Source organism: Protomyctophum parallelum (assembly GCF_964188405.1).
Source record: "Protomyctophum parallelum genome assembly, chromosome: 2".
NCBI lineage: Eukaryota > Metazoa > Chordata > Actinopteri > Myctophiformes > Myctophidae > Protomyctophum > Protomyctophum parallelum.
In genome coordinates this window covers 29,179,332-29,207,040 of record NC_139699.1, presented here as the reverse complement: position 1 = coordinate 29,207,040, position 27,709 = coordinate 29,179,332, and the positions used below count along the sequence as shown (strand labels likewise).

Sequence of the window (27,709 nt, the reverse complement as noted above, 5' to 3'; positions counted from 1 at the left end):
TTTGGAAACCTTTGGAGAAATAAACCTTTGGCAACGATGGAGATGTTTGGTATGTCCTTTTTTCTGTGCACCTAGCCCTCATCAAACGGACTCATTTACATGCCCTAATGCCCTATAAGCATTTAATGCTTAGGGCATTAAATTACGACGTCTAGTGGCCGATATGAATACAGTGGGACTTCACACTCGTGTGATGTTTTTGTATTATAGGCTAGAGACAGGACAGTAAAGGTCCATAGGATGGAACTGAGGAGTGAACCCAGAACACAGGCTCTAGCAGCCATATTGGACAGACATCAACAGGCTCTGTATATGCACAGCAGCCATATTGGCTTCCTTACTTACTTCACAGGTGTTATTATACTAACTAATGAAGGCTCTGTTCCATCCTCTCTAACGACCATCCGATCTGCCGACCGACACGACGGTCGGGTCTTTTGGATTTCGCCCTTGCTGCTCTCTGCTTGACCACAGAGTCAGGGTGGGAGATAGTGTGCATGTCTGGAAACACTCTTCTACACCAGTGGGTCAAAGTGGGGTCCATGGTTTCCTTGTGGGGGCTCCAAAAGCCCCCTTACAGCTTACGGGTATGTGTAGCCCTAACACTGAGAGTGTAGGAATGGAGCCAAACAGACGCTTTAACCTCACCTCACCTCACCTCTCTGTAATGGGCAGAGCTGGGTTAGTGAGGAAAGACAGCTTCTGTTCCAGACTGCACACCCGGAAGGCCAGATAACACGACGACAGTATGAGGACGATGATTCTGAGAGAGAGAGAGAGAGAGAGAGAGAGAGAGGATGAGGACAATGATTCTGAGGAGAGAGAGAGACGACAGGATAACCCTAGCGCCTATAACGCTAAACCCACCATCACTAAACCTGAGTATATTTTATACCCGATGTAATAAATTCATAAAAAGAAATTCTCATCAAAATATACTAAAGGGTATGACCACTTTTGTAGAGGTTTGGATTGTGTGCCATGATGTAACTTTATGTGGACAAGAAAATAAAATCACACAGTGAGTGGTGCAACTCTGTGTGGGGGTCGAAACGGTCGAGAAATGACAGAGTTACTGTGTGGGGGTCCCCGGGGGTCACTGGGGGGTCTCTGGGGGGGTCCCTGGAACATCCAGACCCCCGTTTCCGGCGTGCCGCCCTGCGTCCGAAACGGTAGAGAAAGGACAGTTACCATGTGGGGGTCCCCGGGGGGTCCCGGAACATCCAGACCACCCGAAATGTGCCCAGAAATGTGCCCAGTAGCATTACAAAGTTATAGAGCCTACAAGAAAATCTACCAATTTCATTTCTCCTCTCTATTCCCTGTTTCAAGTGTGTCCTATCCTATGTAACTATTTCCAGCAAAGGGATAATTATAATTATTTCGGTCGGTAGATCTTGTTGAGCTGGTCATTTTGAAAATAGCAATCAAGTCAAAAAAGTGTGGGCACTACTGGGATACTGTAGAGCATCACCAAAACGTGGTTTTCTTTTTTTTTTTAATAAAAATGTTAACTTCCAGTTGATTTGTCCATTTTTATTAGGAAGAAAACCTGACTGGATCAGAGGATCCGGATACAGATCTTCAAATAGTAAAATCAACAGGAAGTTAACATTAAAAAACAAAAAAACACATGAGTTTTGGTGATGCTCTATATTGTCTGAATCAACTTTGTGTGTTTGTTTACGTACTAAAAGGGTTACTTTGAGAGCTGTTTCAGCATACAATGTCGTCAATGAGGAGCATATTTTGAATGATCAATTTCTAATCACTGGAGCATTTTGTTCTCTTGTCCACATTTGGAGTTACATCATGGCAAGGTAATTACACAACCCAAACCTCTGCAAAAGTGGTCTTACCCTTTAAAGTACAGCGATTTGGGGGCCCTATTTATTATTATTATTATTATTATAATATTTGTTGGTATTATTTTAAAGATATTCCTTAAAAAATGGAGCTGGGAACTTCTCCTTTGGTCCACTCATTCCTGGCACATGTGAGAATGTTATAATTCTCTATTCATTATCAATGTGAATTTAATGTTTGTGTAGAGGACCAAGGAGTGGCTAGCGCCCCTCAAAAACAGGGATGTGGTCAGGGAAACAAAGCTACCTTATATGATGTCACTGAGCATCATGAAGGTACTGAAAGACCCACCCACCTCAGACATCAGCAACATTAAGAAAATCACATAAACATAATTATTGTCCCGGGGGAAATCACCTGGGTTTATTATTATAAAATTACCCACTACGGCCGTATATTTTGGCCATTTGAAAATAGCAGATCTACAAGCTCACAATGCGGTACGATGTGACACATTGTGAGCTTGTAGATCGTCTATTTTTCAATACATTTTTAACTTGTGGAATGGGACATTCTGCATAATGAGAACTTTTAACTTTTGGTACTTTAAGTACATTTTGATAACAATACTTTTGTACTTTTACTCAAGTATATTTTGAATTCAGGACCTTTACTTGTAACAGAGTATTCCTATATGGCAGTATTGATACTTTTACTTAAGTAACAATTGTGAGTATTTTTTTCACAGCACAGTGACCATGCAGGTCTCAATGTGTGTTATGTCACGTTGTGAACACTGGGAGGCGACATTGGACTTTGTTTCAGGTCTCATGATTCACACACGAATCATAATTGTTTGATTGATTGATTGCTTGATTGATTGATTGATACGTTTATTCATGGTTTGTAGAATGGGTACAGTTCAAAAGAAAGTGCAGGTCAATACAAAGAAACTGCTACTGCAAGGATATAACCAGCACTAAGGCTAGCTTGTTTACATTAGGGTCCTCCATTTTCAATTAATCTGAAAATATCAGTTCAACGTTACAGTTGAGACTGGAGACAAATTATCATTATTATTATTACATAAAAAAGTCACCAATTCTACTCAATTATGCAATTAACTGTACCTGTCGTACATTAAAATGATATGAAGAAGTGCTTGTACAATGAAAATAGTGAGTTTTTAGAGTGGGAATGCCTTATCTGCCTTGCTTAATACACATTCTGTATTAGGCTAGTATGCATACAAAATACATAAATAATACATTGACCAACTGGCCTTGGAACGTCTCGGGATACCCCAGGAGGAAGTCACTAATGTTGCTCTGGAGAGGGAAGTCTGGAGCACTCTGGTGGAGCTGTTGCCCCCACGACCCGACTACGGATAAGCGGTTGAAGATGGATGGATGCATAAAAAATAAAATAATAATAATAATAATATATTATATATATATATATATATATATATATATATATATATATATATATATTGTGTATGTATTTATTATATTGATGTATTTATTTAAGAGTAAAGAGAGTCTACTGTCAGCTGTCCAGCAGTCCAAATATTATTAAATTAAATTTCAGAATGGTAGACCTAAGGCCTGAGGCCTACCATTGCGTGGCACATCTATGCACGGAATGTCTATGTTCACAGGCTTCTGTGTGCGGCCTAGAGGGCATCTGAGCATGTGAGTCACTACAGGTCTTACACTAAATACGTCCGGAAAACCCAGCCATTGTTATTGATATAGTGGTGTTTCTCATCATGTGACTACAGTACTCACAGCAGGGTGAAGATCTTGAGCAGTTGGTACTCCATCGGGCTGAGCTCCACTACTGGCTCCGATAACAGACATCTCTCTGCCTGCAGAGTGTGCTCTGCAACACACACGATTCAATTCAAAGGGCTTTATTGGCACGAGAAAACATACGTTTACATCGCCAAAGCAAAAAGTGGAACAATAACATCAAAACAAAATGTCTGTGTACAATTATATACAGAGGTCACTCGATGCAGATAGTGCAGGAATACACACAACGATTTAGTAGTCTTTAATCTATGCTAATATCGAGATTTGTCGTGTTTAGGTATAGGCTACTAAACCCATCTCACGTTTCGTTGATTTCTATATTTCTAGGCAACGCATGCTTCCGCGGTGTGACGTCATTGCAATGTGTCCACTCCGTTCACTTACATCAGTGGTTCCCAAACCTTTTCATGTCAAGGACCCCCAAATTTACACTAATTAGCCTGTGGATCCTCATTTGAAAAGATATGCCAGGGAACCCCAATAAGAGAAGATATTTACGGCTCTAGCAGTGATTCTCAACCTGTTTAATTTCAGGGACCCCCCCAGTTTGACATACATTAGTCTACGGACCCCCATTTAATGGCATTTCTATCTCTGGGACCCCCAATTTATATTGTAAAATCAATGTTAATTTAACTCTTTGGTTCAACTCTCAGAGTTACAGACCCATAAAGGTCCATTTGGTTCCAAACTATCATTTAGCTGAGGACCCCCTGGAACTCCCTCAAGGACCCCGGACCCGACTTTGGTAATAAGTGGTTGCTCACTGTGGAATGGTGTCTACTGTCTACCTTCAAATAAACGATTGCTCACTATGGAATGGGGTGTCCACTAACTACACTAACCTTCAAATGGCTGCTCACTGTGGAATGGGGTGTCCACTAACTACACTAACCTTCAAATGGCTGCTCACTATGGAATGGGGTGTCCACTAACTACACTAACCTTCAAATGGCTGCTCACTATGGAATGGGGTGTCCACTAACTACACTAACCTTCAAATGGCTGCTCACTGTGGAATGGGGTGTCCACTAACTACACTAACCTTCAAATGGCTGCTCACTGTGGAATGGGGTGTCCACTAACTACACTAACCTTCAAATGGCTGCTCACTGTGGAATGGGGTGTCCACTAACTACACTAACCTTCAAATGGCTGCTCACTGTGGAATGGGGCGTCCACTACAGTCAGGCTGCTGGTGGAGCTTCCCAGGAGGTCGGGGAGGGAGGAGGACGGAGACCCCACTGATGGCTTCCTTCTCCACTTCAACACCGAGGGGTACTTGACGACATCTACAGGGAACTGGTCTACAGGGAACTCGTCCGGGGCAGGGAACTCATCCTGCATGCGGGGGGAAATGAAAGAGGTATGATAGCAACCCAGAGGGTATTTCATTGATTGATTTCAAAATTTAAGGATAACTCCGGACAAAATAAATAACACATAGGCTCATTGTTCTACTCATATTGATCCCAGATGACTTGCCATGTGGTCTATTTAGCAGAACTGCCTCAGTCGTCCAGCTTGACCTCATATAGCATAGAGTGGAGCACATAAACATATCGCTACTTAACTCTTTTATTGCGACTAGCTGTTGGCATAAATCCCAGTTCCAGTTGCCCCCCCCCCTACCCCCCCCACACACTCACTACACACACTTTAGTATTATTGGCACAAACACACACTGTTTACCTTTCGTCAGAAGTTTTTACATGGCTTCATTATAATTGGTCCATACTAATGATCATGATAAAATAGCAAAAGAAAGTGAACTGACCACAGCCCTTCTATGAGACACAGACTGAGTAGAAAGAAATGGTATTTTATTATGAACATTACCGCGTGTCTGATTGGCTCCTGGGCAGGCATAGTTTTAATGAGGTTAGGTTTAGGTTTCTGGTTTAAGGACTTCAGTGTTTTGTACCATACAATTTTATGTACAGAACAAAGAATGTTTGCTTTCGCCATCTTTGTTGAAGAAGAGTCCAAATTAGGTATTAAAAAAAAAAAGAAAGCCTCAGAAAAACTGCCATGGCTCACTGGAGTGGATTCTTTCTGTTCCCTGCCGTTGACAGAGATCTCCGTCAAGTCTAATCCAGCGCTTTACAGCCGACGGTGGACACCTCCACCATGTGGTCGCAATTAGCCAACAAATGAATGCTTCTAGGTTGCTAGGCAATGGTATGCAACCGGAAATTAACCGGAAGCTAAAATTCTGCGTGCCGTCCACATCCAAAATAACAGATTCAGAAAAATGCTTTTTTTTCAGATTGGATTTTTGGTCAAAAAAGCTTCACTCAATGGCCCATACTGTAACTAAAGAGATATGGTAATATGGTAAAAAAGGTAATACCAGAGATATGGTGGGTTGCACTTCCTCCCTGAACTGTCTCAAGCTGAGGCTCTTTCCGTTGACCTGTAGGTGGAAAAAAAAGTACTCACATGTTTTACTTGAGTAAAAGTACAAAAGTATTGGCATCAAAATGTACTTAAAGTACCAAAGGTAGAAAGTACTCGTTATGCAGAATGTCCCATTTCAAGTTTTCAAATGTATACAAATATTTTGAAAATAGCAAATCTACAAGCTCACAATGCTCACACAATGCTCACTTACAAGCATAAAGCACAGCCTCTCGTGTAATATTGCATAACTGTCCCCACTGACAATAAATAGGCCTATTGTGTGTGTGTGTGTGTGTGTGTGTGTGTGTGTGTGTGTGTGTGTGTGTGTGCGTATCCTGACCTGCAGATGGGTACAGATCCTGCGCAGTACGTCATACACACTGTCTCTTGACAGCAGAGACACAAAGACATACTGAGGACAAGACATGGAGGACAGTTATTATTCATCCATAATAATGAGGACAAGACATCGAGGACAGTTATTCATCTATAATACTGAGGACAAGACATGGAGGACAGTTATTCATCTATAATACTGAGGACAAGACATGGAGGGCAGTTATTCATCTATAATACTGAAGACAAGACATTGAGGGCAGTTATACATTCATAATACTGAGGACAAGACATGGAGGGCAGTTATACATTCATAATACTGAGGACAAGACATGGAGGGCAGTTATACATTCATAATACTGAGGACAAGACATGGAGGACAGTTATACATTCATAATACTGAGGACAAGACATGGAGGGCAGTTATACATTCATAATACTGAGGACAAGACATGGAGGGCAGTTATACATTCATAATACTGAGGACAAGACATTGAGGACAGTTATACATTCATAATACTGAGGACAAGACATTGAGGAGTTATTCATCTATAATACTGAAGACAAGACATGGAGGGCAGTTATACATTCATAATACTGAGGACAAGACATGGAGGGCAGTTATACATTCATAATACTGAGGACAAGACATGGAGGGCAGTTATACATTCATAATACTGAGGACAAGACATCGAGGAGTTATTCATCTATAATACTGAAGACAAGACATTGAGGGCAGTTATACATTCATAATACTGAGGACAAGACATGGAGGACAGTTATAAAGTAATACATACAAGTAATACATCTAAATCGCACTGGTGTGAAGTGAGGGGCGCTATTATCATCCTACATCATCACATTCCGTGTTCAGCCAATCAAAGAGTCAGACTCCATTCGCATGTATGGAAATACGATATATATGACATGGCCGAAAAGTGTATAGAGCAAATCATAACAATTTACTCATCGGGAGATCTAAAGGTCAGAGGTCTTTTGACAAATGAGTGTAAGCTTCAGTTCCTGAGGGGTTCTCACGGCCCTCGACCATATTGCAGAATTTCATGAAGATCGATAGCACAGAACTGGCAAAACTGCTAAAATGAAAACAGGGGTCCCTTTAGGCTTGACCCCTAATAATAACAATAATAACTAGAAATGCACTCTGTCGAGGTGCCAACGAGGTAGGCAGAGCGTGCAAGTTCTGCTAATAACTAATTACAACTGCTGTTCTAAATCCAATAGACCCGTTATTAACCTTATACCAACATTGAAACGTACCAACTTAGTTACGTCACCATCAAAAGTCAATAAGGGACCACCATTCTTACATACTGTACACACACACACACACACACACACACACACACACACACACACACACACACACACACACACACACACACACACACACACACACACACACACACACACACACACACACACACACACACACACACACACACACACACACTGTACATACCCAGTCAATCACCAAACATACCTTAGTTACGCCATCAAGAATGGTGGTCCCTTATTGGCCGGTGGACAACAACACCGACATACCCAGCCGATTCCTTGCGCGCTCTGCTTGCGCAATAATAATAATAATAATAATAATAATAACCTTCTGGCCAGCATCTGTGGTGATGGCTAAGCCGTTGGGCACCAGGCCTGCTGTTTTGTGCTTCTTCACCAACCTCACCGAAATCACCGGGATAGCAACCTATACGTTACCATGGAAACACATGTATACAGACACCGGGATAGCAACATATATGTTACCATGGAAACACATACAGACACCGGGATAGCAACATATATGTTACCATGGAAACACATACAGACACCGGGACAGCAACCTATACGTTACCATGGAGAAACATACAGACGGGCAGCGACTGACACGGCTAGTAATTAATTTCCAATGAGAGGCGTGTTCTTTTTTCTACGCGCGGATAATTTGAGGGGCGACAACTCAAGCGTATTTACGTGGGCGCGGTCCTGTGAAATTGTGGCGCACGTGCTCGTTTTGTCCACATGCCCACGACTGTCTAGACCTGGATTGTGTTGATTGTGGTATTACCTTCACATTTGAATCGTGCTTTAAGTAGCATTAGTCAAACTAGGGGTAATTCATGATTCTGAACCCATTCCAAGCATTAGTTTTGCACGAAAAACACCATAGCCTTCTTCACAAATGTGATGAGGTCATCACATTTGGGAAAGTGGCTAATGCTTGCAGTTGATTCAGAATTGACAGAGTTGACATGTCACATGCTACTTAAAGCATAATCCAAATGTGAAATTGCCTTATATACGGTAGGTTTTCAATGGTAACCCAACGTTCAACCCCTGAATTTACCATGATCCACAATTTATATAATAAAATAAAATAAAATAAAATGTTATTTTGATGACCCTATAAGGAAACACATGCATATGGTAACATTACATTTTAGAATAGTGGATAGAATCATAATTACAGGGGATGCTCAAGAGGTAAAGTATGGGAACAGTGCATGCATCAAAAACGTCATCTTAATAAAGAAGTGTGTGTGTGTGTGTGAGTGTGAGTGTGAGTGTGAGTGTGAGTGTGTGTGTGTGTGTGTGTGTGTGTGTGTGTGTGTGTGTGTGTGTGTGTGCGTGTGTGTGCGTGTGCGTGCGTGCGTGTGGCAGCATCCTGTCAATCACAGCTTTTGATCCTCACCTTGTTGTCCATGCCAAATATGTTGGCATAGAAACACAGCCACGTTCTGGAAATATACAGCCTGCCCTGAAGGAGGATGTCTCTGAGGAGAGCACAGGAGTACACTGTAAAAAACACACAAAAAACATGTCTACTCTCTGAGGAGAGCACAGGAGTACACTGTAAAAAACACACAAAAAACATGTCTACTCTCTGAGGAGAGCACAGGAGTACACTGTAAAAAAACACACACAAAAAACATGTCTACTCTCTGAGGAGAGCACAGGAGTACACTGTAAAAAACACACAAAAAACATGTCTACTCTCTGAGGAGAGCACAGGAGTACACTGTAAAAAAAACACACAAAAAACTTGTCTACTCTCTGAGGAGAGCACAGGAGTACACTGTAAAAAAACACACACAAAAAACAAGTCTACTCTCTGAGGAGAGCACAGGAGTACACTGTAAAAAAACACACACAAAAAACAAGTCTACTCTCTGAGGAGAGCACAGGAGTACACTGTAAAAAACACACAAGAAAAGTTGTCTCTGATAAGAGCACAGTCAGGAGCACATTGTAAAAATAATAATAAAACATATGTCTCTGTGGAGAGCACAGGAGTACACGGAGGAGAAAATAATAGGCATGTAACGATATATCGTAATTAAATCACAATTTGAATCGTGATGCAAACAGCACAGGGCACGTACTGTAAAAAAAAAGAACAAAATACAGGATCTTTTTAACTCTTTGTGTGCCACCATGTGGCGAGGAAAGGTACTGCACTAGTATGCCACCCATATAAACATCTGCTTTGTTTGGGGCAGACTTAATTTCCACGGTACACAGGTACAGGCATGGAGACCTTCATTGTAACGATCGGCTATTATTAGCATTAGCTCAAGCTGTTTATCTTTCACCAGAAACGTTAACTTGTCGGGAGCGAGAGGGGGAGGGGGAGGGAGGGGGTTCGGGGGTTTGGAGGGATGGGGAGTGCAAAGATCCTGGTGCCGGAGGCGTCAATGGTAAAAGCAGATTTACGGCTAAACCGCTTCATGCTGTAATAATGCTTTAGATAAGAATATGTTCATAGCTGGCAGATAACGTGAATGAATATGTACGTAGATGGTAATGGCAAAAGGACAAAGCACATAATACCGTATATACCTTTCATGAGGATCTCATCCTTGGGAACGCATTGGAACAGTTTGTGGTACTGGGAGCTGTACTTGCTGACGGTCTGCGCAGACGGACAGGGCAGGGTCATGAGCAGCTCCTTGGCTGGACGCCCCGCCTGCACACTTCCTCCACCTACAGATGACCATAATGCTTATTATCACTTCCTTATACAGATGACCATAATGCTTATTATCACTTCCTTATACAGATGACCATAATGTCTATTATCACTTCCTCCACCTACAGATGCATGGGACCCAGGGGTGAAAGTGGGTCGGAGCAGTCCGACCCACTTATATTGTTATAGTTTGTGTGTGTGTGTGTGTGTGTGTGTGTGTGTGTGTGTTGCAGTGGTCAATGGGTGAGTGTGTAACGGCTGCTCAACAGTGCCACTTTAGGCCTACTGTATGCATCCACATCTACATGCGTCTACTTGCAACCGTTTGGTTGCAAGTAGACGTTGGTTGCAAGTAGTACCTCCTCCTCCACCTACCTCCTCCTCCACCTACCTCCTCCTCCTCCACCTACCTCCTCCTCCTACCTCCTCCTCCTCCTCCAACTACCTCCTCCTCCTGCACCTACCTCCTCCTCCTCCACCTACCTCCTCCTACTGCACCTACCACCTCCTCCACCTACCTCCTCCTCCACCTACCTCCTCCTCCTGCACATACCACCTCCTCCTCCTCCACCTACCTCCTCCTCCACCACCTACCTCCTCCTCCACCTACCTCCTCCTCCTGCACCTCCTCCTCCTCCACCTACCTCCTCCTCCTGCACCTACCTCCTCCTCCTCCTCCTCCACCTACCACCTCCTCCTCCTCCACCTACCTCCTCCTCCACCTGCACATACCACCTCCTCCTCCTCCACCTACCTCCTCCTCCACCACCTACCTCCTCCTCCACCTACCTCCTCCTCCTCCACCTACCTCCACCTACCTCCTCCTCCGCCCGCTGCTCCAAACGCGGCCGACACCACCCTGTCTTTCAGAGGACGAGAGCTCTGCACCAGGCTGAGCATGTTGGCTCCGTAGACGCACACACACTCGCGCACATCCAGTGCCTGGAGCACCCCGCTGCAAGAATCACTCTGTCCCCCGACAGGACCGGTTAGTGACAGACACACACACACACACGTACACGCACGCACGCACGCACGCACACGCGCACACACACACACACACACACACACACACACACACACACACACACACACACACACACACACACACACACACACACACACACACACACACACACACACACACACACACACACACACACACACACACACACACACACACACACACACACACACACACACACAGATGTGCGGTTTGAGAACTTCACAGGTCCTGCCAGTTCTGCAGATTGTCAGTGTATTGTCAAAAACAGAACAGTTCAGTAGATTGTCAGCATGCATTGTCAGAAACATCCTCAGTGAGAAAGGGGCCATTTGCCAAGGTGTTATATGTCATTTCTATTCAGATTCCCTGAATAGATAGAGTTCCTTTGCTGGAAACTTCCTGCCAGTAGGAAAGCAGTAGAATTAGCATTAGACTAATCAGTGAATAAAACCTGCAGGGAATAACATGCATTTTCAGAAAAACTTCAGGAAAGGATCAGGAAAGCGTGAAGAGTTGGAATGGCACATCTGTATGTCCGCTATTTTCAGAATGCAACAGAGTGTAAAATCCAACCATTCCGACGCCATCAAGGCCAGCTAACATACATTTTAGTCGACAAAATCAACTGTATAGATTTTGTCGACTGAAACCTTATGATATTTAGTAGACAAGTCAAGACTGAAACTAAATGAAATTATATTCAAAGGACTATGACTACAACTAAATAAAACAAATTAAAACTAGTAAAAGTGCCCCTCTGGGCACAGGTCTCCAACAGGCCAGGTCAGGTTGTGGCCTCCTGGTGGCGCTATAATATAATAATATAAGGCCAATGTGAGGGTGTCATTGTCTCCACCAGGCTGAAGGCATGGGGGGAGAGTATGTTTTGCACTCCGTCCGTCCGTCCGTGTGTCCGTGTGTCCGTGTGTGTGTCCGTGAGCAGCTAATCTCGGCCACCGTTAACCCGGTCGATGTCAAATTTTGCACACACACTCCCTGGATGCCAACGATGAACCTCTGCCCCAAACTTTCCAGAACGGCCTGTTATAGCGCCACCAGGAGGCCGCTTTGTGCAAAACAAGTTTTTGCACAGTACACCTACAGATTTTGTCCAAACATCGCGCAAATTGGTACACAGTCTCTCTAGAGCCATTCAACGAAACCGGTCTTTCAGATTTCTCAGACTCCATCCTGATTGGTTAAGATTGGCTTCCAAAGTTCACAGGAGTGCTCAGTTTCAAACAAAATGCTGCAAATCATGAACACATCGCGTGATTTCCGTGAAATTGTGCACGCACATTCCCACTAGGCCGAGGACGAAATGCCACAATTTCAACTCAGCCTCAAGGTGGCGCTATAACTGGCCGAAAAGTGTTTTACCTCTAACTGCACGGATCTGTGGATAATTTACTTGTGTTGCCCTTTTATCCAACCACCAGATGAAGGCAAGCTGCAATGTCCTACATTCCTATCCTGGTGGAGACCTGTGCCCAGAAGGGCACTTTTTCTAGTTTCTTCTTATACGCCTTTGATGGCAATTGGATGATTTGAGGTATTTTGTTCCAAAAATGTGTTTTGCAAAAATCCACCTGTTGGTGGCGCTATAACAGGCCAATGTGAAAAGGGATTTATTTCTCAGCTTAGTAGGAAAGTGCGTGAAAGATCTCCTGTAAATTGCATTCTGCGTTGAGTTTTTTTTGTTCCAAACTTTGAAATTATAGCCAATTAGGATGGAATATGAAAAATGAGACAGATTCGTCCTGAGCTCGACTATAGAGATACTGTGTAACGATTTGCAGCATTTTTGGAGGAGTAATATCAAAACATTTGTTTTACAAAAGTCGGCCTCCTGGTGGCGCTATAACAGGCCGTTCTGGAATATTTGGGGCAGAGGTTCATCGTTGGCATCCAGGGAGTGTGTGTGCAAGTTTGGCATCAACCGGGTTAACGGTGCTGGAGATTAGCTGGTAACGGACAGACGGACGGACACACACACATGGACGGAGTGCAAAACATACTCTCTCCCCATGCCTTCGGCCTTGTGGAGACAATCAACAGTGCAGAACCATAGAGGGACTTACTGTGCCTCTGTAGCATTTCTTCACTTCTTCATAGGTCAGGTCATCAATCAGTTGAAACCTGTGATTAAATCACAATAATAATAAAAACAATAATAATACTATCAATCAAAAGTTCCTTGAATTCATACAGGCTCTGAAGTGTATACTATATTCCTAAAATTGCTGCACTTTAGTGGAACAATTGCACTGCTCTGTACACCAATCATGAGTGACATGTGGCCCTGCCAAAAGTTATTTCCGGGTAACAAGTTATTGTTTTATCTCTGTTTAATTGAGTCCTCGCTCTTGTAAGTATACAGTATAAGCCTTGTGGAGGCCCATAGGGCAGGAGCCTATCTCCTGTTTCTGTAGTCTACTATAGGAAGTAGTAGGGTGCCCGTGGCCCACCACGTAATGCGCTTGATAGATGACACAGAGTCAGAGAGTAGCCTACTAAATGTGAAATATATCATCATATAAGCAAAACTAGATTTTAGGATGCAGACACGTCAGCGAGTAGCCTAAATGTGAAATATATCAAGCATGTAGGCAAAACTAAAGATTTTAGCCAGATCTGAGATGGAAAGTGATTGTTACATTTATAAGCCTATTAAAAAGGGAGAGGGGGACGCTGCCTAGCACGAGGCCTCGCAGGCGTGAGGCCCTGTGCGACGGCACCGTCTGCACAACCTAAAAAGTGGCCCTGCCCACGGGGCCTACAGTGACAGCAAAGCTTTCTGGCAGCCAGCTCGGTAGCGTGCCTCACAAGTTATTACTCATTAGACTCACACCTCCCGGGATCGAACCCCGCTACCGTCGCTATTTTTCCAACAATAGACTACGTTTTTGGGCCGATAAGTTTGAGATCGCGATGGAGGGGCAAATTTGAGCCACGAGAGACACCACCGAGCGCACTTAAGCGTGCAAGTTGCTGCGTTGAATGTTGTGAAGTTCTTTTCGGTCGACTCAACCCCGTCTGAGTTGCGACCCGATATGGACAGAATAGTAAATCCCCGTCCTCTAGAGTCCCCCAAGTAGAGAAAGTCACGGGTCATCTCCATTTACACAAAGCCTGCAATGCTCGCGAATGTGACACATAACTAGTGGTGAAGCAGTTCCGCGTGTGTCACAGAAAGGGACATTCGGTACGCCAATCAGAGGCAGGCGGGGGCGGATCTTTTTTTTTTTTTTTTAAGATATTTTTTTGCGGCTTACGCCTTTTATTAGTTTTTTTGAAGGGACAGACAGTAGGCTGACAGGAAACGGGAGAGAGATGGGGGAAGACATGCAGTAAAGGCCGTGTCGGGCTCGGGAGTCGAACCCGCGGCACACTGCGACTGGATTACCAGTCGGGTGCCCAGACGGTTACGCCACCGCCTGGGCCGCGGGGGCGGATCTTTGATAGTACAGCGGCTAACAGCCATATTGTGAGAGAACCTTTCACTTGGTGATACAAGCGTGAAATTTGGCATGAACATGCCTCTGGGTCACCTCTTTAACTTTTTTAACTGAGCCATCCAAGAATCCAATATGGCGGTGCTATTTCAAGATGGCCGCCACATCTAATTGTTAGCCTATGTCTACATTTCTTACAAATTTTAGGAAAATTTCACGCTATATTGCACGAATTTTGTGTGCGTGTGTACATCTGTAATCCACGTAACTCGAGAACCGTTCGCCCCACTGACTTCAAATTCGACACACACGTTCCACACACCCACAGGGAGTGCAGTGCCCAGTCTCGAGTCGGCCGCACCCATGGTTGTCCAGAACCGCCATATTGGATTTTTCGTTGGCTCGGTTAAAAAGGTTAAAGAGGTGACCCAGAGGCATGTTCATGCCAAATTTCACGCTTGTATCACCAAGTGAAAGATCGTTCCTATTATCTGCTGTACTAACTCCGTTGCTTGATAGATTCAGGCGTGCGGGACGTGTAGCTTGGAACAAAAGCTCACCACAATCAAGGTCTAGTCGCTTGTGACTCAATTACACGAGACCGCACCCATGAAAATACGCTTGCGTATAATCGCCCCTCAGCTTCTCAGCATGGCGCGCGTCCAAAATTAATTACTAAGGCGTGTCAGTCACTCACCGTCTTAAAAGGCCTTTTAGCTTGTCAATCAGATTGTTGGACAGAGTATAAATACTAGTACATTTAGTAGCAATCAGGAAAAAGTGGAACCCATATGAAATGTGCTGTGTGTGTGTGTGCCCTTTGTGTTTGTGGAATGTGCATAATGACTTGCCTGAAATGTCCGTGTGTGTCTTCGTCCTTCTCGAGGTCCTTGGGGGACTCTGGGTGGTCCCTGCAGGGGGAGTCCAGGTGGTCCCTGGGACAGTCCAGGTGGTCCCTGGGGGACTCCAGGTGGTCCCTGCAGGGGGACTCCAGGTGCAGGTGGTTCCTGAGGGACTCCAGGTGGTCCCTGGGGGACTCCAGGTGCAGGTGGTTCCTGAGGGACTCCAGGTGATGCCTGGGGGACTCCAGGTGGTCCCTGAGGGACTCCAGGTGGTGCCTGGGGGACTCCAGGTGGTCCCTGAGGGACTCCAGGTGATGCCTGGGGGACTCCAGGTGGTCCCTGAGGGACTCCAGGTGGTGCCTGGGGGACTCCAGGTGCAGGTGGTCCCTGAGGGACTCCAGGTGGTGCCTGGGGGACTCCAGGTGGTGCCTGGACTCCAGGTGGTCCCTGGGGCTCTCCAGGTGGTCCCTGGGGCTCTCCAGGTGGTCCCTGGGGGACTCAAGGTGGTCCTTGGAAGTCTCCAGGTCCTGTGCCACTGAGAGCAGACCTGCCTCTTGTTCCTGCTGCGGCTCCATCATGTTCCTGCCCCTGAACACGCGCACGCACGCACACGCGCACGCGCACACGCACACACGCACACACGCACACACACACACACACACACACACACACACACACACACACACACACACACACACGTATGTTCCTCTCCCACAGGGCCTTAACATACGTACAGTATACACAGTCTTACTGTGTATAAGACTCTTCTCCCTTCTGGCTCCAAAACTTTGGATTGAACTTTCTCCCGCCGTAGTCTGAAAACCCAACTCTTCAGACTCCATTTTAGCCCGTATAGCACTTGCCGTAGCACTTGCCCTATAGCCTCGACGACCTTACATGCGTATGCAAAGGCTCAATGTATGTAACTTAGATAGCATTTTATGTAGACATACATGTTAGGTTCTTAGCTTACTTATGATTCTTGATGACTATTTCTATGTATTAATATGTGTTGTTCTTGCTTACTGTAATTCGCTCTGGATTAAGAGCGTCTGCTGCTAAATGATTACATTGTAAATTGTAAACACCAGCAGCACGTGGCCATGTTTTCACGTCTGCGCTGCCTATACGGAGCTGGCCTATCGGCTCATTCCTGCAGCAACGCATGCGTGCCATTAATGACTGTAATGCACAGCCTTTCGTGTAATATTGCCCAAGTGAATGGCAAATCGAGACTTCGGTGCTCTATGGGCTGTCAAGGCCAGAAAGTAGTTTTTTGCCACTCAGTAGGCGTTCCCGCATATCTTCCGCGTATGATGATGATGTCACGTGCATACTCTCTATTTGTTCCCAGGTCAGGAACAAATGAAAAGCAGCAGAGACGTGCAAAGGGTCACAGCAAATTATACCTTGATACACAACAGCCGCTGCTTTGCAGTGTTGTCATGACAACAAAGAGATCATGCACTGTAATGTAGAAACACTATTAACTACTGGTGTTATCTAAAATATGTACAGTACATTTAACATGAATGTTCATTATCCTTCATAAATATATAAAGTAAATTTAAGATAAATGTTAATCATAATCCTTCATACCTCTCTCCTTTCTCTTCTCTCTTCTCGTCCTCCTTCGTGTGAGGAGAAAGGTTCTGAGCAGTCACAAGGCGTTCTCCAATAATCCAATTAACTAATCCAATTAACTGTTATCTGCTTATTAAGCTCCCAGGACTGCCTTTAAAGGTCTGTGATAACAGTCCATTATTGTGATGTCACTATATTGCTGTTTTCTTTTCATTGGCACGTTTGACTGTCAAGTTTTCAGCCTCCAGGAAGAAACCCCAAATATAAAGGGAAGTCATCATTGCACATAACAACCACACCAAGGGGTCTAATGAAGTACTGTCACCTCATGAACACATGAAAAACTGGAAAAACAAAAATGCAAAAATCACGGAACTCCATCTTTACCATTTTTATATATAAGAAAGAGGATAATCACATTTCACATGTACACTCAACAGAATCATCCCCGGCATAATGGCCATCTGCCGCTGCATTACTGTCGGTTAGTTTTTAGAGCACACTATTCTGGAGCATTAGTGAACTGTGCAATCAGCCTGCCAGATGTGAACGTTGGCAATGTCAAACCACCAACAGAGAAGGTCAAAGTTTAGAGGCTTGTGGTCAGAGGCTTGCAATGCAGTCTCTGGCATGGAACTCAACTGTTCCATGGGAGGGAGGTTGGGAGGCTGCTTATATGAGCGAAAGCCAGCCAAGTATTAAGAGCTTGTGGCAGAGTGCAGGAGGCTGGCTGGAAAGCTGATTTATCTGCCCTGTGGAAGTGGAGTGTAGCAGTGTTGATTTTGTCGACTAATACTAAGACGAAAAGTGTTCGTCCACTACCTTTTTTCACTGACGGAAACTAAATGGAAACTATAAGCTATGACGAGTTTGACGACTAAAACTAAGACTAAATATATTGACAATTTCGTCAACAAATAAAACCTACTAAAATGTTAGGAAGGGACTAGTGGACCAGAGATCCAGTTTAAGTAAAAGACAAGTAATTTTACATTTGGTTGCATGCTGAAAATAGCCGATCTACAAGCTCACAACACGTAGCACTGTGTGTGTGTGTGTGGGGACATTCCTTAATTTGACAGACCCAGAAGCAAAGTGAACAGTTCAAGATGACAGATTGTCTCATAAAAAGATTTATTTTTTTTCCTGCCCAAATTTACAAAGGCAAAGTTACAGAGTATTGTATAAAAAAAAAACAGAACCATGGCATTTGTACACTTTACATAAACTCCTGAAAGGGGGGAGGGGGGGTTCTGAAAGAGTTCTGAACGTCTTCTCACATAGAAAGAAACGAACAACGTTGTAAACATCCTTAAAGTACCGGTGAGTGAACGGGTCGGTACTTTGGGGCTTCTTGAGTGACAGCAGGTTTTTTGGGTGGAGGAGGAAGGAATAGTGGAGGAGCATAGGGAGAGATAAGGGTGATTTAAGGGTGAATAGTGGAGGAGTATAGGGAGAGATAAGGGTGATTTCGTGCAAATTCGTCTAAAAGCGCCACATTTTGCGCTCGAGCTGGCGACTTTCGGGGTCGTTACAGCAGCCAAATCCATATGGCCACCATTAAAAACCTATATAAGGCAACATTTTCAAAATTTCATTATGCTTTAAGCAGCATGTGATGTGTCAAACTAAGGGGTTTTCATAATTCTGAATCCATTCCAAATATTGGTTTTGTACAAAAAACACTCCTTGGGCTAAATTCGCCCATAGCGGACATAGAATACGCACATCGACAGGTTGGGTGCTGGGCTAAAAAAAGAGGTACAATTCTCCCATAGCCACTTGCCCAAATGTGATGCTATTTTTAGCCAAAGTAGTATTATTTTTTGTGCAAAACTAATGCTTGGAATGGATTCAGAATCACAAAGAAAATCATATTCTACTTAAAGCATAATGACATTTTTTTTTTTTTACCGTATAGGCTGTGGCGATCCCGAAGGTCGCCAGCTCAGGCGCCCCTAGCTAAATCATTAGAGCATGCCCTGGGCTACATCTGTGCAAAATGTGGTGCTTTTACACGAATTAGCGCGGATTAGACAAAATATCCCTATGCTGCTCAACTAGAAGGACAAACGAGCATCATGTTTATTGTCTCTCCATATTTTTCACACAGGAGAATGTTCAACTATAGGCACCGATCTGAGACAACGTACGGCTGGCTAATAAATATATTCTTCACCATGAAAAAAAACAAACACAGTCCTGCAAAAATACAGAGCCAAGCAACTTCCTAATAATAATAATCTGATAGCAAACATTACTTTTCTGTTGATTTTCATACACTTTTTTTTAAGTACATGTGATTTCCACATTGGGAGTCACTGCTTGCGCTTTTACTACTGTACTCTCAGAGAGAACAAAATGCACTTTGTCACACAACCACGTTGTCGGATCAAACTAAATGTAATGCAGTCTGCTAGCTGGTACCTAGAACCATGAAACTAAATGTAATGCAGTCTGCTAGCTGGTACCTAGAACCATGAAACTAAATGTAATGCAGTCTGCTAGCTGGTACCTAGAACCATGAAACTAAATGTAATGCAGTCTGCTAGCTGGTACCTAGAACCATGAAACTAAATGTAATGCAGTCTGCTAGCTGGTACCTAGAACCCACTGACTTTTATGACAACATATCACAGCTGCCTAGATTACCTTATAGTTTAGTCACAAATAAAAATACCGTCACATTCAGATTTTTTTTTCATGTCAGGCCACCTTTCTTAAAGAAAAAAAAAAGAGGAAATAAAAAACAGTCATAATCAGGGACATACAAACTGGTCATATTCAGGGACATCTGAATTTGAGATCCGCGTGGAGAAGCAACGAGACAACTCACACGTTAAGAGTCCATTACTAAAACATGAGTAATGAAGCTAAACTTCTAACCTGACCTCAGAGATAAAATTACACTATAAATTACTATGTGGACATAAACCCCCCCCCCAAAAAAACAATCAAATCAAACGAAATTTGAAAGAGCATGTCATTTGAAGACAGAAGAACACATACTTGTCTTGTTGTGATACACACACTCTCATGTCCATGCATTGGCAGTCAATGACAGGAACAATCAGGACTAGGAATAAACGCCAACAACCGCCTAGCGATGAAACGCCGTCTCGTGACCAAATACACACAGCAGAGCACACAGAGTACTTTTTTACTTTTACTCATTGTGCTTTCTCAACACGCATAATAAACAACAGAGACCTTGCGGCAATACATTTTCACTAAAAGGTAGTGTAAGTCATATCTTTTGGTTAAAACAAAAGGTTTTTGTTATCCATTGGTATAGTTTTTGTTCAGTAACAGCCTCTCCATGCTCTGTAATAAACAGAAAATACATTTCCAGGTAGGTGACAAAATGTTAGCCAATCAGGACAGAGTTAAGATCATGAATAGCTATTTATGAGCTTAATTTTTATAGTGTTCCAGTTCCATTTTGTCTGCTCATTTCTTGGTGTCATCACTTACAATTCCACTTGTTTAATCTGTATCCTGATTGTGTTCTCCATCACAATTGTTATCCCGACCTGAAAATGCATTTTCTGTTTAATAAAAAGTTGGAGAGACATTGGAGACTCCTGTTAACTGAACAAAAATTCTATAGCAATGAGGACTATCACAATATTGAGCTTTTTAACACTTATTTTAACCAAAGAAAATCACTCAAGGCCCTGAGGTTGGATAGAAGTGAACGGGTATTTAAAGTTTAGAAGAGGAGGCCATTTTACTGCAAGTCCATGAACATAGTCACTGGGTCCTGGTGAGAGCATTTCATACATGGTGCATAGTGACGAGACGACTAGACTTTGTTAAATTTAACTAGAGAGAGCTATACCTTAGATCTGAACTGAACCACCACAGTGAATGGCCACAAAAGACAGGCAACAAAGAAGTGCTTTTTTTGGCTGATTGGGTGAGACGGGATCTTTGTACAAAGTACAGTACCAGTCATAAGTAGGGATGGAGCTAGTACATTTTTATTGATAACAAGCACCCTATCGGTCAGGCTTATCGAGAGTCATTGAGAGTGTAAAATGAAACCAAACTAAGCTGTAAGGGTCCATTTGGTTACCGACTCATCATCATTTCGCTGGAGACCACCTGGAACCCCATCAGGGACCACTGGTGGTCCCCCTGACCACTGGTTAAAAACCACTGGTATAAACAAACCAATGACACTGGAGGTTGTGTAATAATCCCTAGCCAATCACAGATCGGCGACCATGGTGACAGCTGGGCTAAGTGAGCATATGTTAGAGTGAGTGTGAGGATAGACGTGGTCATTTCAGTGTATGGGAAGGTACCGACACAGTGAAGGTACCGACACAGTGAAGGTACCGACACAGTGAAGGTACCGACACAGTGTAGGTAGCGACACAGTGAAGGTAGCGACACAGTGAAGGTAGCGACACAGTGAAGGTACCGACACAGTGAAGGTACCGACACAGTGTAGGTAGCGACACAGTGAAGGTAGCGACACAGTGAAGGTACCGACACAGTGTAGGTACCGACACAGTGAAGGTAGCGACACAGTGTAGGTGGCGACACAGTGAAGGTAGCGACACAGTGTAGGTAGCGACACAGTGAAGGTACCGACACAGTGTAGGTACCGACACAGTGAAGGTAGCGACACAGTGTAGGTAGCGACACAGTGAAGGTACCGACACAGTGAAGGTAGCGACACAGTGAAGGTACCGACACAGTGAAGGTAGCGACACAGTGAAGGTACCGACACAGTGAAGGTAGCGACACAGTGTAGGTAGCGACACAGTGAAGGTAGCGACACAGTGTAGGTAGCGACACAGTGTAGGTACCGACACAGTGAAGGTAGCGACACAGTGTAGGTAGCGACACAGTGAAGGTAGCGACACAGTGTAGGTAGCGACACAGTGAAGGTACCGACACAGTGAAGGTAGCGACACAGTGAAGGTACCGACACAGTGAAGGTACCGACACAGTGAAGGTAGCGACACAGTGAAGGTAGCGACACAGTGTAGGTAGCGACACAGTGAAGGTACCGACACAGTGAAGGTAGCGACACAGTGAAGGTAGCGACGCAGTGAAGGTAGCGATGCAGTGAAGGTACCGACACAGTGAAGGTAGCGACACAGTGAAGGTACCGACACAGTGAAGGTAGCGACACAGTGTAGGTAGCGACACAGTGAAGGTAGCGACACAGTGTAGGTAGCGACACAGTGTAGGTACCGACACAGTGAAGGTAGCGACACAGTGTAGGTAGCGACACAGTGAAGGTAGCGACACAGTGTAGGTAGCGACACAGTGAAGGTACCGACACAGTGAAGGTAGCGACACAGTGAAGGTACCGACACAGTGAAGGTACCGACACAGTGAAGGTAGCGACACAGTGAAGGTAGCGACACAGTGTAGGTAGCGACACAGTGAAGGTACCGACACAGTGAAGGTAGCGACACAGTGAAGGTAGCGACGCAGTGAAGGTAGCGATGCAGTGAAGGTACCGACACAGTGAAGGTACCGACACAGTGAAGGTAGCGACACAGTGAAGGTAGCGACACAGTGTAGGTAGCGACACAGTGAAGGTACCGACACAGTGAAGGTACCGACACAGTGAAGGTAGCGACACAGTGAAGGTAGCGACACAGTGTAGGTAGCGACACAGTGAAGGTACCGACACAGTGAAGGTAGCGACACAGTGAAGGTAGCGATGCAGTGAAGGTACCGACACAGTGAAGGTACCGACACAGTGAAGGTACCGACACAGTGAAGGTAGCGACACAGTGAAGGTACCGACACAGTGAAGGTACCGACACAGTGAAGGTACCGACACAGTGAAGGTACCGACACAGTGAAGGTAGCGACACAGTGAAGGTACCGACACAGTGAAGGTACCGACGCAGGGTGCACATTGATACCAATGCAGGGTACACATTGATACCAATGCAGGGTACACATTGATACCAATGCAGGGTACACATTGATACCAATGCAGGGTACACATTGATACCAATGCAGGGTACACATTGATACCAATGCAGGGTACACATTGATACCAATGCAGGGTACACATTGAAAAGCTGACATTGATATGGAACTGAAGAAAGAAAGAAAGAAAAAAAGAAAGAGAGAAAGAAAGAGGGAAAGAAGTGAGAGGGAAGAGAGGGAGGAAGGAAGGAAGGAAGGAAGGAAGGAAGGATCCTAGGAAGGAAGGAAGGAAGGAAGGAATGAATGAACGAACAAACAAACGAACGAAAGAGACATGTGAGAAAAACCAAAAACATGAATAGTGTATATTCTCCATTGAGGTGTACGCGGTCCCTTCACAAAAAAGGAAAAAAAAGAAAAACATGACATCATCCCTGAAACGAGAACGGAGGGATCACCGAGGACGGACAACGGTAAAATGAAACCTTCATTCTCAGGCTCTCTCTCTGAAGAAAGCAGCGGCCATCTTAACATCTCTGAAGACAGCAGCGGCCATCTTAACGTCTCTGAACAAAGTACGACCAGCCATATAGACATACAGTTTTTTTGTCAGTCATTTTAGTTTTTTTCGACGACTCCCCCCCCCCCCCCGCCAGCCGCCGCCTCCCAACACCCCCCCCAAAAACTAAAAACTAAAAAAACGAACAAACAAAAAACAAAAGCAAATCCTGTGCCACTTTCCTTCTGCGCAAGACAAAACAAAACAATGTAGTCCGAAAGAACCCCCCCGCCCCAAAACAGGAGAAAAAAAACAAAACGACAACAGCTGTTCAGGCAGTCCGTCGGTCTCTTTTTGCATTGCATTTGTCGACAGTGCAAAGACTAAATCATCGGGGCAGAGTCATGGCTTTGAACCTGTGGCTTGTACAGCATCAGTCACTCTTACCGTAAAGGGGTTTTAGGAGAGTTCGGGTCATTTGACAACGAAAAGGGGAGTAACGAGGTGGAACGATCTGCAGCCAGAGCAGACCGTTAACGACACGGAAACACCATTCAACTGATGTCTGATAGGTCGACGCCCCTAGGGGGGAGGAGTCTTCTCATGTGAGCCAGTCACATCGCAGCGTGGACGCGGTGCGTTGGTCACGGTTCCCTGTGATGACAAGGAAACAACATGGGGGTCAAACGGTGTTCAATTACAGTAGACAGCAAAATTCTGATTTAGTCTTAGTCTTTTGAATAGCACACCATTAGTCCATTTTCACCTGGAATTGTCTTAGTCTAGTCTTAGTCGAGATAACATCAACATTTTAGTCTTTTAGTCAACATAATTAACACTGGTGTCAAAATTGTATTCAACGCCTATCACTATACAAGAGGTCGTTTCGAGAAAGCAATCTGATTGGTTGAAACAGCTTTCTAGCCGTGCTTAAACCATAATCAAAACAAAGACATCCCATAGTGCAGTCGAATATGTTGCTAGGCTAGCAAGGTTCTTTGGACATTTGTGGTCGTAGTGGCTACATCTGGAATAAAATAATTACAAAATAAAATATGATATTTTAACTGTTGTATAATTGCAATATTACACGTCATTAATGCACTTCGGCTCTGCCTTTCAGAACTCGCCCTGCAGCGTGCATTAATGACGATAAAGAACACCCTATCATGTAATATTGCTTAAATCTGAAAGGATAGAGACCTTCATCATCATTTGTCTCTGGCATACCCCATAGTACTTAGTTGGAGCCGGCTAAATTCAGGTTCGGCAGTTAGCTGGAATGACGAACGTACAGTAGGACGTTGCTAGCATGTTTCTAAATCATTTAGGCAAAGTAATGCAAAAGAAAAATCACATAACATGTCACCATCACACTCACTTTACTTACATACTGTAATTTCAGGAAGACCTATTTAATACTTTACTTGAGTATGTCCAGTTTTCAATACTTTTACTTCTATTCCACTTACTAGCTACGTTGTGTGTGTGTGTGTGTGTGTGTGTGTGTGTGTGTGTGTGTGTGTGTGTGGGGTGGTGTGTGTGTGTGCATGCATGTGTGCGTGCGTGGAAAATGTTTCTATTTTATGTCTTATTATAAGCTCTATATTTCCACTTGCCATTCGTAGGCAAAATGCAGTAAGCATTTTCAGGGGTAAAGTAACAGGGTTAGGCCACTAGAGGTCAGCAGAGTCTGCTGTGCTTTCCACGAGATCTCACTGTGTCTCTATTATGAACAGAGTGATCCACTTGTCCTCATGCGACCTGCTTAGGCATGGATGGCTGAGGGGCCTAAATGCTGCGCTGCAGCAAAACGACTGTTTGGCTAAGCTGTTTTCTTCTCCGAAGAGAGACTGCAGCATCAACAAGCATAGAACAGTGCTTTTCAACCTTTTCCATATCAAGGCCCACTATTATCTTTTCTGCATTTGAGCCACGGACCACCATTTGATGAGATTTAGCTTTGCAAACCCAAAACTAAAGAATACTGTTATCGTTGAATATGATATTGGCCACAATTCCATGCAGTATTGATGTTCGTACCATTAGGAGATAACAGGCGAACGTTGATCAAAATAAGAATTCTTCTACATTCTCTAATTGTGTAGACTTCTTGTAAATTAAGTAATGCTGATGGTTTTTTTTTTTAAGATATTTTTTTGTGGCTTACGCCTTTTATTGATTTTTTAAGGGACAGATAGTAGGCTGACAGGAAACGGGAGAGAGATGGGGGGATGACATGCGGTAAAGGCCGTGTCAGGTTCGGGAGTCGAACCCGCGGCACACCGCGACTGGATCACCAGTCCGGTGCCCAGACCGTTACGCTACGGCCTGGGCCAGTAATGCTGATGTTTAACAATAATTTTACTCTTGAGACTGTACAATTTTACACTCTCAAGAGTGAAAGATCTATTAGGGGCCATTTGGTTACCAACTCTCTATCATTTAGCTGGGGACCACCTGGAACCTGCTCCATAACCACTGGTTGAAAACCATGGCATGGAGGGAGAAACTGGACCAATTCACTTCGATTTAAATGAAATAAACGTGTTATACTATAAGGGGAAGATTCATACCCATTCTGTGCTATCCTCGAGATATCTCGTGGAAAGTTATTAATTCCATCCGAGCCATCCACAATACACACAAGATTTGATTAAAAAATATAAAAATATATAAAATGCCATGTTTATAGCTAAGCATATTAAAACATTAATCCGAGCCACGCTAATCATGCTGCTGCTCTGGGGGGCGATGGTCCGTCCATTCCCTATGCCTACACTACAGATCCAACATGCGTGGCCGGTTACAACTAACCTGTGGCAGGTTAAAACTAAACTATGGCAGGTTGGTGCCAGTGTTTCTCTGGTCATTAGCATTGTGCTAGCTATCTCTCTGTGTTTCTCTAGTCTCATTAGCATTGTGCTAGCTATATCTCCGACGTGTCAGTTTTTCTCTGGTCTCCCATTAGCATTGTGCTATCTCTCAGTGATTCTCTGGTCTCTAGCATTATGCTATATCTCGGTGTATGTGTTTCGCTGCTCTCTCATTAGCATTGTGCTATCTCTCAGTGTGTGTTTCGCTGCTCTCTCATTAGCATTATGCTATATCTCGGTGTGTGTTTCGCTGCGGGAGGCATACTTTGGTTAGACATAGCATTGGTTAGACATAGCATTGGTCCGAATGGATTAAGGTTGGTGAGGGGTGTGTTAAAACGACCGGATTAAGGTTGGTGAGGGGTGCGTTAAGACGACCGGATTGAGTTGTGTGTGTATTGCTGCTTTCTCATTAGCATTATGCTATATCTCGGTGTGTGTGTTTCATTGGTCTCTCATTAGCATTGTGCTACAGTAGGCCCTCTCTGTGTTTCTCTGGACTCAAATTTGCATTGTTTTTTATTGATTGAATTGATTGAATACTTTATTGAAAATATATTTCAAAAGGATAAATTCACAAGAAAGCTGTTAGGCTTGTTTCCATTGTGGTCCTCTTGGGGAAGGGGAAGGGGAGCAACAGACAATAACAGTACAATACCGACAAAAACAGGAGGCAAAAAACAAACATAAAACAAAAAACAGGACAAAATTCATATAAACTGACCAATAAAACTGAATTTATTTTCTTTTTTCCCCCTTACTTTTATTAATGTTTTTTCATTTGTGCCATTTATCTATTCTACACTATATTTTCGACCAACCATCTTTTTAATGTGGATTTAAAAATATCAAAGGAACTGGTCACCTTGAGGCTGGAAGGCAAGCCATTCCACTGAACTGCTGCCGAGTACAGGAATGATGTTTTTCCCATATTGTTATGAAAAAGGCAGGGTTTAAAATCAGTAGGGCTCCCTCTGGTGTAGTGCCTGTGAGTATCACTAACCGTTGCAAAATAGTCACTGAAATATTTGGGTGCTAAATTATTTCTAATCCTGTGAACTAGACACATTTTAAATTGGGATACTCTCTCCTCCACTTTAAGCTGCCCCAGACTGGTGAAGTGGGCAGGGAGAAGGTGAGTTCTAGGATGCAACTTCAGGATCACTCTAACCAGTTTATTTTGAGAGGTC

General features: G+C 43.9%; 2 protein-coding genes and 1 long non-coding RNA gene across 7 annotated transcripts in view; 1 reads left to right on the top strand and 2 right to left on the bottom strand.

Annotated features, from left to right (window-relative positions):
- Positions 1 to 654: 654 nt before the first annotated feature.
- On the bottom strand, positions 655 to 16,231 carry LOC310854585 (GRAM domain-containing protein 2A-like; the record flags this gene model as incomplete). Its single annotated transcript, XM_083759261.1, has 10 exons — positions 655 to 763; positions 3,597 to 3,690; positions 4,769 to 4,964; positions 5,977 to 6,039; positions 6,367 to 6,438; positions 7,990 to 8,088; positions 9,073 to 9,176; positions 10,221 to 10,293; positions 13,438 to 13,495; positions 15,663 to 16,231. The coding sequence occupies 10 exons, from the start codon at positions 16,229 to 16,231 to the stop codon at positions 655 to 657; spliced, it is 1,437 nt and encodes a 478-aa protein (XP_083615387.1).
- A 2,139-nt stretch (positions 16,232 to 18,370) lies between these two features.
- Positions 18,371 to 23,200, top strand: LOC310854855. Its single transcript, XR_014568934.1, has 3 exons — positions 18,371 to 21,560; positions 22,377 to 22,393; positions 23,108 to 23,200. It is a non-coding gene; the product is annotated as an uncharacterized lncRNA (long non-coding RNA).
- Positions 23,201 to 23,822: 622 nt separating this feature from the next.
- The window catches only part of LOC310876436 (zinc finger protein 609-like), a 128,728-nt gene continuing 124,841 nt past the window's right edge, over positions 23,823 to 27,709 (bottom strand). For all 5 annotated transcript variants that reach the window (XM_083789972.1, XM_083789975.1, XM_083789974.1 and 2 more), the window contains one exon: positions 23,823 to 24,297. The gene's annotated coding sequence lies outside the window, so the exon portion shown is untranslated. The remainder of the gene's footprint in view (positions 24,298 to 27,709) is intronic.